The sequence below is a fragment of the Balaenoptera musculus genome, chromosome 3, assembly GCF_009873245.2.
Source record: "Balaenoptera musculus isolate JJ_BM4_2016_0621 chromosome 3, mBalMus1.pri.v3, whole genome shotgun sequence".
In the NCBI taxonomy this organism is placed as follows: Eukaryota; Metazoa; Chordata; class Mammalia; order Artiodactyla; family Balaenopteridae; genus Balaenoptera; species Balaenoptera musculus.
In genome coordinates, this window is record NC_045787.1 from 144,206,067 (window position 1) to 144,221,155 (window position 15,089).

The 15,089-nt window shown below is 34.4% G+C and overlaps 1 protein-coding gene across 4 annotated transcripts in view; it reads left to right on the top strand.

Moving 5' to 3' along the window:
- RNF145 (ring finger protein 145) overlaps positions 1-15,089 on the top strand; it is a 65,614-nt gene that overhangs the window by 41,724 nt on the left and 8,801 nt on the right. For all 4 annotated transcript variants that reach the window (XM_036846322.1, XM_036846323.1, XM_036846320.1 and 1 more), the window contains exons 5-8: positions 2,530-2,765; positions 5,222-5,397; positions 8,781-8,921; positions 11,441-11,623. In XM_036846322.1, the coding sequence (XP_036702217.1) occupies positions 2,530-2,765; positions 5,222-5,397; positions 8,781-8,921; positions 11,441-11,623 (736 nt within the window). The remainder of the gene's footprint in view (positions 1-2,529; positions 2,766-5,221; positions 5,398-8,780; positions 8,922-11,440; positions 11,624-15,089) is intronic.

The following is a 15,089-nucleotide window of genomic DNA, read 5'->3' on the forward strand; positions in this document are numbered from 1 at the left end:
TAAAATTAGTACTTTGTGGGAAAAAATACCACATATGTTACATACAGTGTAGTAAATTGTTAATAAATTTTCAGCTTTGTATAAAAATAGTTGCCGTTTTTGAATTCTTCTAACAATAATATGGATAGAACACAAATTAGAATCTAAAAATATTGTTTTGCTTTTCATTGGCAAGAAGGAAAAGAATTTGACTGATTCTTAAATTAATTTGGAAGATGACATGTTCAAGAATTTCTAAGAAATTCTGAGAGGAGCAATAAGAGGAGACTTGTCCAGTCAGTGAAAAGGAATACTGGGCACTGTCATCAGAGTAGAGCACTGAAAAAAAATAGCAAGTTCTGACACAGACACAAAATATACAGAAGATTTTGAAGTATACCAAAGTGGCATTTCAAATTAATGAGAAAAGAATTGGATGATTCCAATAGCTAGTTTTGAGACAACTGACTACACATCTGGAAAAACAAACATAGATCTTTACTTTTTACCTTATTCTAAAATAATTTCCATATATATTAATTTTTAAATTAAAGAAAATATATGTGATTACATGTATAATCTTGAGTAGGGGGAGCCATATAATTAACCATGGCACCAGAAGTAGAAACCATTAAGGAAAAGATTGATAGGTTTGACTCTTTATAATAAAAACTTTTATACTATGAGAGAAAAAAGTTATTAAAATACTCAAATGACAGATTGGTAAAATACAATCATATGATAAAGGAGGTTAATATCTTGATCAAACAACAGAAGGCTACATATCCTAGTAAAAGAATAGACAAAGAATGTGAACAAACGTTTTGCCAAATAATTGCAAATGCTTTTACATATTGATTGGCCAAAAAGTTCGTTCGGGTTTTTCCGTAACATCTTACAGAAAAACTCGAACGAACTTTTTGGCCAACCCATTATTTATTGGTAATGTTCAGTGCTACTGGTAAACGACAAAATACAAATTTAACAAAAACTTAGAAAATATTCCTTGCCCTGCCCTTTCTTAAATTATTTTCACTGTTGACAGGTAGGTGGGAAAATGGGCACCCTGTACACTGTGTGTTTTGTTTCTGTAGGGCAATTGACAGTACATGTGTCAAAAGCCTTAAAAAATGTTTCTTCTGACTCAGTAATCCCACTTATAGGAATTTAGGCTAAGAAAATATTAGGAAATGTGCTCCAAGTAGTTTATACAGTGATGTAAATGTACAAGCTTATTCATAACAAAGCATTTTATAATTGTGAAATATTTGAAAATAGCCAAATGCTAATATTGTCATATGCATTCAGTTTTTTAACTAAAAAAACAACAAAAGGCTTTATTTACTTATTTATTTATTTGAGAGATATATGCATAATGTATTAAATGAAAAAAGCTGATTGTGTGTATGCTATAATCTCCTTTATATAAAACATTTGTGTATATTCACATGCATAGAATAAATCTGAAAAGGTAACAACATGAATAACTTTGAGCACTGCCTAGGTTTCAGATAAAATGCTAAGGCTTTACGTGCAATACCTTATTTAATGAACACGACATTAACAGTGCTACCTTTGGGTGACAGGATTGTAGGAGATTGAGGCTTCTTTTTCCTTTTTACTTCTCTGTATTTCCTAACTTTTCTATAATCATGCATAATCCTCTGTGAGAAGAATTTGTTGTTTAAACTTTTCAGTTTTTTTTAAAATTTTTATTTATTATTTATTTATTATGTTTTTATTTTTTTTTGGCTGTGTTGGGTCCTCGTTTCCGCGTGAGGGCTCTCTCCAGCTGCGGCGAGTGGGGGCCACTCCTCATCGCGGTGCGCGGGCCTCTCACCATCGCGGCCTCTCCCGTTGCGGAGCAGAGGCTCCAGACGCTCAGGCTCAGCAGTTGTGGCTCACGGGCCCAGCCGCTCCGCGGCATGTGGGATCCTCCCAGACCAGGGCTCGAACCCGTGTCCCCCGCACCGGCAGGCAGACTCCCAACCACTGCGCCACCAGGGAAGCCCCCTAAACTTTTCAGTTTTAACTTCTCATTACTGAGTCATTTGGGAAGGCTTGCACGGTCCTGTAGAAGCAATTAAAGATTGAAAACCTCAGAATAAATCTTGTCACAGCATGATCTTGGACAAGTAACTGTATCTCTTGGATTTTATACTTTTACCTCTAGATGAGAACAGTTAAATATTGAGGGCCTTTGTAAAAGGAGCTAAATATATTTAGTTGTAGCTGAATTATTGTTTGAGTGAGACATTTAAAAAAATTGCCATATTATATATGCCATCTGGAATGTGATAAAGACCAGTGGATATTTGTGCTGTTTTTTTTAAGTCAATCCTAGGGAATGGGTGCTCAAAATTCACAGAACATGTGAATATGTAATTTTGGTCAGATGAAATTAAAATTTGATTTAAAATATTATCTAAGAGATCCTAACTAAACTCCTTCAAAAGCTGTGTCATCATCCTTATTAACAGTGTCTTGTTTTTATTTTGTGGATACCAAATCTCAAAATTAAATACGTTCTCCCCCCCTCCCCCCTTTTAGGTCAGTTGGTGGTGTGTACTTTATGCTCCTGTGTCATGAAAACGAAGCAGATTTGGCTCTTTTCAGCTCACATGCTTCCTCTTCTAGCACGCCTCTGCCTTGTTCCTCTGGAGACAATTGTTATCATCAACAAATTTGCTATGATTTTTACTGGATTGGAAGTTCTTTATTTTCTTGGGTCTAACCTTCTAGTACCTTATAACCTTGCCAAGTCTGCATACAGAGAGTTGGTTCAGGTAAGACTGTGTAGATAAAATTCTACATAAATATTAAGTATATTAAAGATTTAGTTCACTTTTATTTCACAGTCATGGTCATGGTAACATTATGTTTGACAGTTTCAAAACAGTAACTATTTTCAACCTAATTAGGAGCATCTGAGATTCTTTATTAAGTTCTATTGAGAGGCAGTAAAGTGAGGTAAGTGCTTCTCCGGAAGCAGATGGTCTGGGTTCTCACTCTGATGCTGCTGTTTACCAGCTGTGTAACCTGGGGTTACTCACTTAAGTTTACTCATCTGTAAAATGGAGCTAATAATAACTGTTGTACTTAACGCATAGGGTAGCCGTGAGATTTGAATGAGTTCAGTGCCAGGTAGATGATATTCAGTGTTAACTACGATAACAAAGACAAGAATGATGTAGAATTGAATACCTAGAGGTCAAATCCTGTTTTTTTCCTGATTATAGTCCTGTGAGTACAGTTTTTTCCTTACGTTTGTTTAATAGACTGAGAAGTTAAATAGTTCTGGTATGGTATGACAGATTTCATTTAGATGTGGTGCTTGGACTGATTTTGCCAACATAACGTGCTTCTGTTTCTCCTACTTTTATCAGCCTTTGCTCTCAAACAGATTATTTCCAGACACAAACAGTAGGTATTCAGCAGATAAATAGTTCTATTTGATTTAATCAGTGAATTTCAGTATATAAAATAGGTCTTAAAACTGACATTGGTATAAAGAGAGAATTAAAATGGGCATTCTTTCCTAGCTCTTTACTGTGTGCATGACCGTAAGGTACAGGAAGCTTTCAGATTGGTCAAACTGATACTACTAAATGAATCCTTTCCTTGTTGTTATTGTTGTGGCCCCAGGGGCAGATTTCCCAGAAAAATTACCTAAGCTCTTGGCCTTACCCTGATTCTACTGATTTCTTCATCTTACGTAATGATTAACTTGAGCAACTTTCTTGAAAGTAGATCTTCCGAAGAAGATGAAGTTATTTTCATACTCTGATTGAACAGTTTCTTCATGGGGAAGGGTTGTTGTATTCAGAGTCAGAATGACGAGTTTATGTATTTTTTATTTGAATTCAATCTTGTGGAATTACCCTGGTTTGTAAGAAGCGGTAGATATTCAGTAAATATTACTTGGATACTGTTTATTTAGTCACTGTAAGGACAAAGCCTCCGTTTTTCAGTGTCATGTTTACCTTCTCGCTTGCCATAAGGTTCTTGTAGCACAAGGTGTTGCAGTTGAAAATAAAGTATAGGTTATGAAATTCGTGACCTGGAAAGAATTGGATAGACAAGAGATGGAAACTGTCAGGTATTTTAGTGGTCTTTTCCTTGAATGGAAAGGAGGAAAAGTACTCTACCTCTCAGTGATTAGTTTGCTGCTAATAATAATTTTGCAGCTAGCTGGACAATTTCCTTTTTCTTTCAGTATTTTCTAGTTGGGAAAAAATAGGGGTTAATCATAACTCAGTTTTAGAAAAAATATTTGATTTACAGATGAAAAAATGTAAATTTAGAATAACCTACAAGTCAGTGTATTTTCATTTAAGGTCTTTATAGTTTTTGAAACATTCTGGTGTCACACCGAGCATTCCGGCAAGACCAATTGGCTGCTTAGGTTAGAGTTTGTAACCTACTTGGCAAAACCCTGTTGTGTTGTCAGGATCCGGTCCCTGGCTTAGTAACTCCAGAAACTTGGTTACGGCTATACTCTTAGGCTGAATCAGATTATGAGAATTAATTCCTCCTAATCAGTCTCATAAGAAATTGTTTTATAAACTAGACAGCTAATTTATTGACTTATAGTAGTTTAATAAATTTTTTTAGGTGTACCTTTTTTCCTGGTGTTAATGCACTTGGCAAACCAAATCATTTGAGAAATGTTGCTTGATAAATACACAGTAGGAGCAAGGGGAATTGATTTGTCTGGGGGAAAAGACTTCCTGTCTTTGCTCCATAATAAACTTCTCCAGTGATTATTCTGTCTTCCATCAAACTACTTCTCATCTATGACCTTCCTGAATAAACTCTGGAAAATTCTTTTATATTTCCCTTCCTCCTAGCCCCTTAAGCAGTATTGCATCGTTCATGCTAGTCCTGTTAGACATGAGTAAGTTTACCAAGGCTCCTCAAACTCCCTTGATGTAGTTTTACTCTGACTGTGACTTTATTTTGACATTATCCCTGAACTGTTAGGGCAGTTTACTGTTGCCATTTGATGAATGTGTGTCAACTGTTAATAATAATGCAAAATCAGAAAATTAACAAAGACATGCTAATTCCTACTTGTATGTATAGAGCTAACTTTGAAGGAATTGAGTTGAAATAATCTTGCAAGAAAAGAAAAGCTACTCAGTTTTTCTCTTTAAGTACTTTAGGTTAAACTCTTTTGTGTTTAAATGTGTTTATTGAAGTGATACAAGGTGTTTTCCTAAAGTCGTATTTTCTTACTCAGGTAGTGGAGGTATATGGCCTTCTAGCCTTGGGGATGTCCCTGTGGAATCAGCTGGTAGTCCCTGTACTGTTCATGGTTTTCTGGCTCGTCTTATTTGCTCTTCAGATTTACTCCTATTTCAGTACTCGAGATCAGCCTGCATCACGAGAGAGGCTTCTTTTCCTTTTCCTCACAAGGTAATTAATAAGAGTATACGATACTATATATAACCTTAGGAAGAGAAAACTTTGATCTAGGAATAGTAAGTTTTTCAAATTAACTTTTGTCAGTCTTTTTATAGTGCTTCATATTCAATTAAAATAGGATTTTCACTCAGTGGATGCCTAGGTCTGGCAATGTAGGGAGGTGCTAATATAATAATGGTGGTATATTTGGCTGCACTGTACACTGTAGTACAGCAAATGATTTGTGGAAAGGTATGTAGCAAATTGTAAAAATGTTTTTTCAATTTCAAGTTAAACTACTGGAAAAGAAATATGTTACTAAAAACTGTCACTTTAATTGAGTATTTAATATGTGCCAGCCACACTAATAAACACTTCTTCATACTTACTTTTATAGCAGCCCTGCAAGAAAGGTGCGTTTATTATCATTAGCATTTCAGAGCTAAGGAAACTGTACCAAGAGTAACTTGCCCAGGTGCCAGTGCCAAAAGAAGGGGTGCTGACACTCAAACCCCATCTGAGTCCAAATCCTATGACTTACCTATATACTTTCACTATGCCCTGTTATTTTCAATGTTTTGCTTCCGTGTTAAGATAGAGTCAAATAATGGTAAAATGAGTATATCATAGTATTTTACTATTTAACCTAAAGGAATTCTAAGACTTGGTTTCTAAAGTAAATTATTAAAAAAAAATCTTAAGTCATTAGAGTCCTTTTTCCACCTCATTATCTTTGTTGTGAGCTTATCTAGACATTTGTCACTGTTAAATTCCAAGTTTCCATCTCAAGCCCTCAGAATCTAGCAAATGGGTCTACATCTTCATTCCCTGGCTCATTGTCACTTTAAAAGGCAAGAAAGAAACTCTCCTCCTGGGAAGTAAGTACAGGCGAATACAACTTTAGAGTTTTAGTTAGTAGAGCTGTTGTTTCCCAGCCATCCAAAATGATGGAGTGTTGTGCACTAAGTGGTGTAGGGGAGGAGAAGTTTAAGACAAATTTACTCTCTTTAAGGAGCATGTTACTTGTTAAGATTGAAAATGTTACAAAGTTAAACAGCAATAAAAATGTCATGGGGCAATACCTATTTTGACAAGTAAGTAAAATAAACTTATTGATACTGAGTCAGATTTTGTACTTTCTGAGACTTTTAATTAAAAAGTAGCTTTTATAAACATGCAATAACTGATATCAAACATATTTTAATGGCCAATTCATTGTTTCACTGCTATTTGTTTTTATGTAAGTATTATGGAGATTTTATGCAGAGTTTTAAAATGGTCCAAAAAGTAACTGAATTTAAAGAGAAAGAGAGATATAAAGTTCTGTGGTTAGGATAACCTAAGTGTGGGACTGGGATTGGTCATGTTTTAAACCAAATTATTATCCATTGTGAAGCACAATCAAATGAAGCACAGTATAATGTAAGAGGCTTAACAAATCAGTAAGTTATGAATGAATTTGGACTTAACAAAGTAAGAAAATAATGCTGAGATTTTAGGTGAGGCTTAGATATCTTGCCAAAATAATTTTCTTCTTTATTCCTTTTCCATACATAGGATAGGTTGCCCCTTCTCTATATAAGAATATTTTAATTTGGTGTTTTATAGAGAAGTTCCTGTGTGGTTCTTTCATTAATTTGTATCTCTGTCAGCATTGTTCTTTGTCCTTCTTGATGCTCTCGTGAGTCAGGTTATGTGTGTATGTTGCCTTGCCAAAGAACAACTTACTTTCAAAAAGGAGGATCACAAGTTTACCAGGATACCCTGACTAAAACAAACCAACAAAGCACGGCAAACAAACTGAAAAACAAAAAGAAGGGTTTTTTTGCAGCCAGGAAATAGAAACTAAAATCAATAAAATGTCTCATTGAGGAGAGATGGGAAGAAAAGTTTTATAAATTTCCCAGCCTCTTTCACTTCCCCAAAGCTAGGTTGAAACCTTTCGTTTTCTTTAGTGTGCTCTTGAAAAATAGCACCACACTCTTTTTTAAAGTAAGAGAAAAAGAATGTGCTCCTCTTGAAAATGTAATTAAATCATACTGTTTGGGTAAAAAAGATTTCTTTAAATATAGATACAAGAATAGAGAAATTGTATGGACATTCAGTAAAACTTTCAGACTTTTCCAATGGGAATGAAGTAAAATTTTTAGTGTTATTTTTAGCCGTGATTCTCATATTTTTAAATTACCGGACAATTTGTTGAAACATGTTATATAATGATTTTTCTGAGAAAAATATCAAACATTTCAGAAATTAGACTTGTAAGAATGCCATAAAATTATTTATTCATTAGCTGTCAACTACCATGATTGGTAGATATTTTGGCTCCTAATGGAAAACCAAACATTTTTTTCCACATCATAATGCACAGTGGTCTACGTAAAATTAGATGTTTTCACATAAAAAGTAACTTAAAAACAGTTGTGTAAGAAGGATAACCGTGTAGCAGAGGCATGGACCTACATAGTAAAGGGCAGATACTGATTTGCCTGAATGAATTCCTCATCCATGCAAGACACTCTTCACTGAAATTTCAAAACTTAAGATACTGTGCTTTGAACGGTTTTTTATTAGTTGCTTTGTAAATGCTAAATCCAAATTATTGGTACATAATATTACATATATTTGCAAAATACTTGTTAAATTATTCTCAAACATGTTCAATAAAAGTATTGAATGTATTTCTATAAAATATGAAAGTATTTCCAAGGTTTAGTGCAAGTCCAGTTCTCCTTATTAAAAATTGGTATTAAAATTATTTTTAAATGGTCTTGGGCTGTATTCTTGGACGTGCTTTTGAAATAACCCAGAAAAAAACCTGCATTTACCTACGCCTAAATTAATTAAAATGTAAAGCACCAGTAGCATGGAAGGCACTGTTGGAGTGAGAGGAGTCAGGGGCTGCAGAGTCTGCACAGGCCCTACCCCATAGCAGTTTGGTCAGAGAAGGAGTTTTGACAAGGAACCACATTAGCAGTACAGTCTGATCGATTTGAACAGCCAGAACCTTTCAGAAGAACAATGGGCAACTATACACGTTTCTTTTGAATATTATCAGCATGTTAATTAGATATTTCTTAAGGTTTGAACAAGATTTAAGCCTTCAGAGTTTTACTACCTTTGAAGGAGATGATAGTTAATAAAAATAAAAAAGACTGTGTTTCAGATTTGGTGCTATGTGCTGAATATTTGCCAAAGAGTTAGAAAAATGAGGTTAGAATAATAATAAGAATGGATTTAAATTATTAACAGAGTGGTTAGGTGATCTCATCTCAAATTTTGGGTGTTTTCATTGAGGATCAGATCAAGCTTGGTGGTTATTTAAAGGCCTAAGATGTTTCAATTCCAAATAAACAATTTTTTATCGGTCAATATTTCCCCCTCTTTTTTTCTAGTATTGCTGAATGCTGCAGCACTCCTTACTCACTTTTGGGTTTGGTCTTCACGGTTTCTTTTGTTGCCTTGGGTGTTCTGACACTCTGCAAGTTTTACTTGCAGGGTTATCGAGCTTTCATGAATGATCCTGCCATGAATCGGTAAGTTCTTCACCCTGAATAGCTCTAGGCATTTAAATCTTATGTAACTTGAAGAAGGAATGATGAATTTCTTTGTTGATGAATCTTAGAGGAAATGGAATTTTGAGGACTTTTTTTTTGGAATGGTTGCAATATTTAGATTAAAATACTATGAAAAAATAACTAAATTTCTGTGTATAAAAGATGTATTTTTATTGTATGTACGTAACAATGTATATTAGACACTTTCCTTTCCTAGATTTATTTAAGAGATTTTTGGATAGCTTGCTTTTTCCCATTTGACATTTGTGTCGCTCTGTTAAAATCAGATTTCTAAATTTGATACTTTCTTAAAGATTTTTTTTTATGTTTGAACATAATTTTGATACTGATTGAAGTTTCAAAGGATGCATTAATGAGGATGCAGAATAGTTATTCCAGTTGTTATTAAATCACTAAGATCAGGTATTAGGAAACTATTTCTAAAACTTGTCATGATTTCTGTTATCTGAATTAACATAGAGGTTTAATGGTTTTATTTATATAAATTTATGTAACCTCTTCTTAAAGTATCTAAATTTTTATGGGATATTTCATAATTAGTAGATGCTGAGTACCTTGTAAATTGAGGGGAAATTTTAATTTGTTGTATATTAGTTTTTTAATGACAGAAAAGAAAAAACCTATGCTCTGTAATTTTCCTGCCAGTCCCAGCTAACACCTTTATAATGGAAAAAGGGAGTGGGGACAAGACAGAAAAATAATTCATGTTTAAGTTCACAGAATTCATACCATTCAGAAAGCACAAAATGGAAAATGACAACTTTCTTCCCCTACTTCCCATTTCCTCTCCCCAAAGGTAACAGCTATAGATGGTAATTTAAAACATTTCTTATAGGGAAAAGTATATATAGTCTTTTCCACATACTATACACATTGTTCTGTACCTTATCTTGTCACTTAATATGGTTTAGATAGGTTTTTTTGTTTTGTTTTTATGTCAACACATATACCTCGTTCTTTTCAATGAATGCATAGTATTGCAAAAATAATGTATCGTTTTTTTTTTTTTGCTATTTAAAAATAATGCTGCTATGAGTGTCTTTGTTCATGTCTCTCTTTTTAAACCCTTAATTAGGAAAATTTTAAACCAGGAAAGCTGAGAAAATAGTAAAATGAACCCCTATGTATGTACCTGGCACCCATCTCCAGTAATATGGCCAGTGTTGTGTGTTGTGTGCCCCTGTCAGTTCCACCTACCTTGTCCCATAACACTCCCTAGCTGCATTTGTTTGGAGCAAATCCCAGATATAATATTATTTTACCTCTAAATCTTTTAGGAAAAAGCCGTAACTACAATAGAGCATTCATTTCTGATAGAAGAATTCCTTGACATCAAATACCCAGTTGGTGTTCATAGTTCCCTAATTATCTGTCTAAATTTTTAAAAACATTTTGTTTGCTCAACTCAGGATCCAAATAATGCCCATATTGTAGTTGACTGGTATGCCTCTTAAGTCTCTTTCAATATTTAGGTCCCTGCTATCTCTGTATTGTTTCCCTTTAATGTTATTTGTTGAAGACATCAGATTGTTTGTCCTACTTAGTTTTTCAGTCTGGATTTTACTGATTGTATCCCCATGATGTCACATAACATGTTCCATTGTTTACTTTATCTCTCAAATCTATGTGTGTGTGTGTGTGTGTGTGTGTGTGTGTGTGTGTATATATATATCTCTTAAAAATCTATATCTATATATCTTAACTTTTGTAGTACATCCATAGGGTAAATTACTAATAATATTATTGAACTGAAGGGTATGTATATTTTAAATTTATTAGCAATTCTTCTCCAGAAACATTTTACCGGTTTATATCTCAATATTAGTCTGCCCATATTTTTTTACATTCCTTGTCAGTACTTGGGTCATCAAACTTTGAAATATTTGCTAATTTGTGTATCTGAAAACTGTACCTGTCCTTTGCTCATTTCTCATTTATTTGTGAGATTCTTTATAATTCAAGTCAATAGGATAAAAAGGTCTTAGGACTTTGTATATATTTTCCATATGGAAATTGAATTTCAAAAAAAGTATTTTTGTTTACATCTCTGGTTCTTATGGTCTTCTTAAATAGACCTTCCCTACTCCAAGATTATAGAGACATTCACCTGTGGTTCTCTATTTTATAATTGGGATATAGCTCATGATGTAAATATGTATAATTCAGTGGATATCTAAGAATGGTAGGAGTGTCTGACTCGTTAGCAAAGCCTGGTTAGAGCACTTTTATTTATCTGAGAAGTTGCTTTTTTCTCCTCACTGTATGCTAAAATTATAGCTATTATGTTTTGCACATGTAGTGATACATTATGCTTGTATATTATTACATTGACATTAATATTCTGATCAAGTTTTTTTGTCGAAGTCAGAATAGATCACAAATATGTAATAACAGTCTAAGCCTTTGAATTATTTTCCCTCAGAATTAAATGTGATTCTGATTATTGTTTGTTTTTCCAAAAACGTGTGCTTTTCTAGGGGCATGACAGAAGGAGTTACGCTGTTAATCCTGGCGGTGCAGACTGGTCTGATAGAGCTGCAGGTTGTTCACCGGGCATTCCTGCTCAGTATTATCCTTTTCATTGTTGTAGCTTCTATCCTGCAGTCTATGTTAGAGATTGCAGATCCTATTGTTTTGGCGCTGGGAGCATCTAGAGACAAGTAAGAAACTTCCTAAAAGAAATTTTTGTCATATTGTTTACATAATTTGTTGTCTGAAGATCTAGGTATTGTTTAGAGACAAGGTGGATGAATAATTGGTATTAGCTTATTAACAAGTTTACATTTTTATTTTTTTGTATGTATTTGACTTTTCTGTTTTTTTTTTTTTTTTCTCAACATTCCTGTATATAAAAGTCACATTAAAGGCCAAGTAATTACAAATCAGCTTTTTCTTCTTCAGAGAAATGTAGTACTTTTTTATACTTATCCAGTTTTTAAATTAAGAATGTAGAGCATAGGGCTTCCCTGGTGGCGCAGTGGTTGAGAATCTGCCTGCTAATGCAGGGGACACGAGTTCGAGCCCTGGTCTGGGAAGATCCCACATGCCGCGGAGCAGCTGGGCCCGTGAGCCACAATTACTGAGCCTGCGTGTCTGGAGCCTGTGCTCCACAACAAGAGAGGCCGCGATAGTGAGAGGCCCGCGCATAGCGATGAAGAGTGGCTCCCACTTGCCACAACTAGAGAAAGCCCTCGCACAGAAACGAAGACCCAACATAGCCATAAATTAAAAATAAATAAAATAAATAAATAAAAATTAAAAAAAAAAAAAATTAAGAATGTAGAGCATAAAATTCAGTACAGTAAATATAACAAATAATATACAGTTTTATTCTGTGCAATGCTAAAGGAGAGGAAACATTGAGAGAAAGGGCAAATGAAGGAGAGAAAAATAAAGGTGGTCAGACAGTCATAAAGATAGGCATTTATGGAATAACAAGTCTCATCTGATGGCGTTTTGCAACTAACTGAGGTTATAATGGGGATTCTTGATACCTTATGGGACTAGCTGGATTCATATTCATCTCATATTATAGAAATTTTCATAAGGAATAAAAGTCAAATTATTATTTGGCTCTTTAAGATACTATGATATGAATATGTATAATTCAGTGGATATCTAAGAATGGTAGGAGTGTAACCTACCTAATGGTAGGCTTATGGTAATTTATACCAGGATTTTCTATAAGGAATTGCTTAAAACTCAGTGCCACTATTTTTTTCCAGCATCCTTCTACACACTCTGATTATTGATTATTGAAATACCCGATTTAATTGCTTCCTTGGTGGTGCTTTATAAGTAAGGAAATTAACATTTTAATTATAGTTAATCAGATTTATCTTTCTATCCCCATATCCCATATTGCCAAACATTCTGAAAACTTGTCAAACCGTAGAATGGCTGAAAGAGTCAATTTAATTTAAATAAGCTCAAAGCTCTTGGATATGTTTCAGATAATTTTAATCATTATACTTATTTGAGATTTGGTTTTTAGGTTTAAGGTTTCTCAGCAGAAGCATTTAAGATGTTGAATTCAATGGTGAACTTAGTTAAATAGTCACTTAAATTGGGGTTTTGACCTAAGTACAATTACTATTTTGTCCTATCTGGCAGTATCCTTTAGTATTATTAATTATACCAATTAAAAGACTGATATAATACAATAGAAAGTTTGGAAAAGAGAGAGAAATAAGACCATAATTTCACTGCCATAGGCACCAGTAAATTCAGTTCTGGGTCCTTCCAGGGTGCTGAACTAGCATCATTTTACTGGCTTCTTCCTCCAAGATCAAATACAGAGGAAATTTAGAGGGAAAGAAGCAAGACTGAGAAGCCCTGTGTGTTGGTGTGGAGTGGTTATTTTGGATTGGTGTCACTGTTGTTACTCGTGTCTGTAGCAGCATTAATTGGCCTGAGGCAAGAGAGGCTCTTGGCTGTGTGTGACAGGATGAGATAGGAATGAACAGTTAGGGTTCTGTTCTTACTTCTCTCCCACCACTGCCTATGGTAATTAGAAAATACAATCAACAGTTAAATGGCAGTACTTCTTTAAACAAATGAAATGGGAAAGTTGTGAGAAAAATAAAACTTATTAGAGCTGACTTAAGTAAAAAGCTTGGATAGTTCTGTTAAAGAAATGGAAGCAAATGGTAAACATCCTGACTCAGGTGGTGTTATAGGCAAGTTCTGCCAAACTTTGAAGGAGCAGATATCCCTGTTTTAAACAAATACTTTCAGACAACAGAAAGACTATGCCCCTACCCCTGCTCATTCTTTGAAACCAGTATAAATCCATATTGAAATCAGACAGACAATTTGAGAAAGATAAATTAAAGTTTATTTCACTTACAATAGGAGATATTGTGAAGTTTTTATAATAATTGGCTCAAGTATAGACAACTTGACCAATGGAACAGAGCCCCCAGACAGGTCCATATATATATGGGACTTTGGTGTATGACTGAAGTGGCATGTCAGATGAGTGGGGCAGGTGGTTCTCTTCTGTAATGTAGCTGGAAAAAAATGGTTTCTAATTGGAAAAAGATGGAATTGGATTCCTATCTCACGGCTGTAAACAAAAGAATCAACTCCAGAATGGTAGAGCCTTAAATGTCAAAATAAAAAATTAAATCTGCATAGAGTAGTATATTTTGGACCTTCAAGTAGGAAAAAAAATTCTTAAACTGATGGAACTGGCCGTGAAAGACTAAGAATGACTATGATTATGAAAGAAAAGAATGATAAATCTAACTATCAAAATTAATAACATTTTCTAAACCTAAAGGAAACTTGTATTAGAAATGATAGTTACAAACCTGGGAGAAGATATTTATAGTATTCACACTTGCTCAAGAATTAGTATCAAGAATATGTAAATAGCTCAGATTGGTGAGCGAAGTGGATAAAATACATCATCAGGCTTTTAGTGAAAGCGGAAACAATGAATATGAAGAGAGGTTCAGTGTCTTTAGTGGTCAGAGAAATGTGAATCAAGACTGCTGTGAGATACTGTTTTAAACCTATGGAAGTGGCAATGAAAAAATAATAGAAAAGAAGGAAGGAAGGGAGAGAGAGGAAAGAAAGCTGATACCTAGGGTAGAAGAAAACATAGATCCCCAGATATCCCAGGTTTCTGGTAGGAGTGTAAGTTAGTGTAATCACTTTGGAAAACAGTTTAGCATTGTCTCCTCCTACGTAGATACTCAAGACATTCTTGTGCATGTTCAGGAGGGACATGTAGAAGAATGTTCATAGCACAATTCACAATAGCAAAAGCCTGGGAACAAATCATATGCCAATCAAACAGGAAAGGGGGTGAATAAATGTGATAATAGTCACAGTGGAATGTTAAAAACATAGTGATGCATTAAACATTATGAATGATTCATAGCAATAGATGAAGTAAATCCAAAAAGATGACAATATAGAATGTTATTTTTATGTCAAAAACAGAATTTTAAAATACACTCTTTAGGAGTACATATGGATAAACAAAACTGTAGAAACGGAAGCAAGCAAGAGCGTGAAGAGCACAGGACTCATGAAATGGTTTCATTGGGTGGAGGGAGGCAGGACATGGACTAGCCTGGCCTGCCATGTGGTCCAGGGCCTCTTTTGTACGGGGAG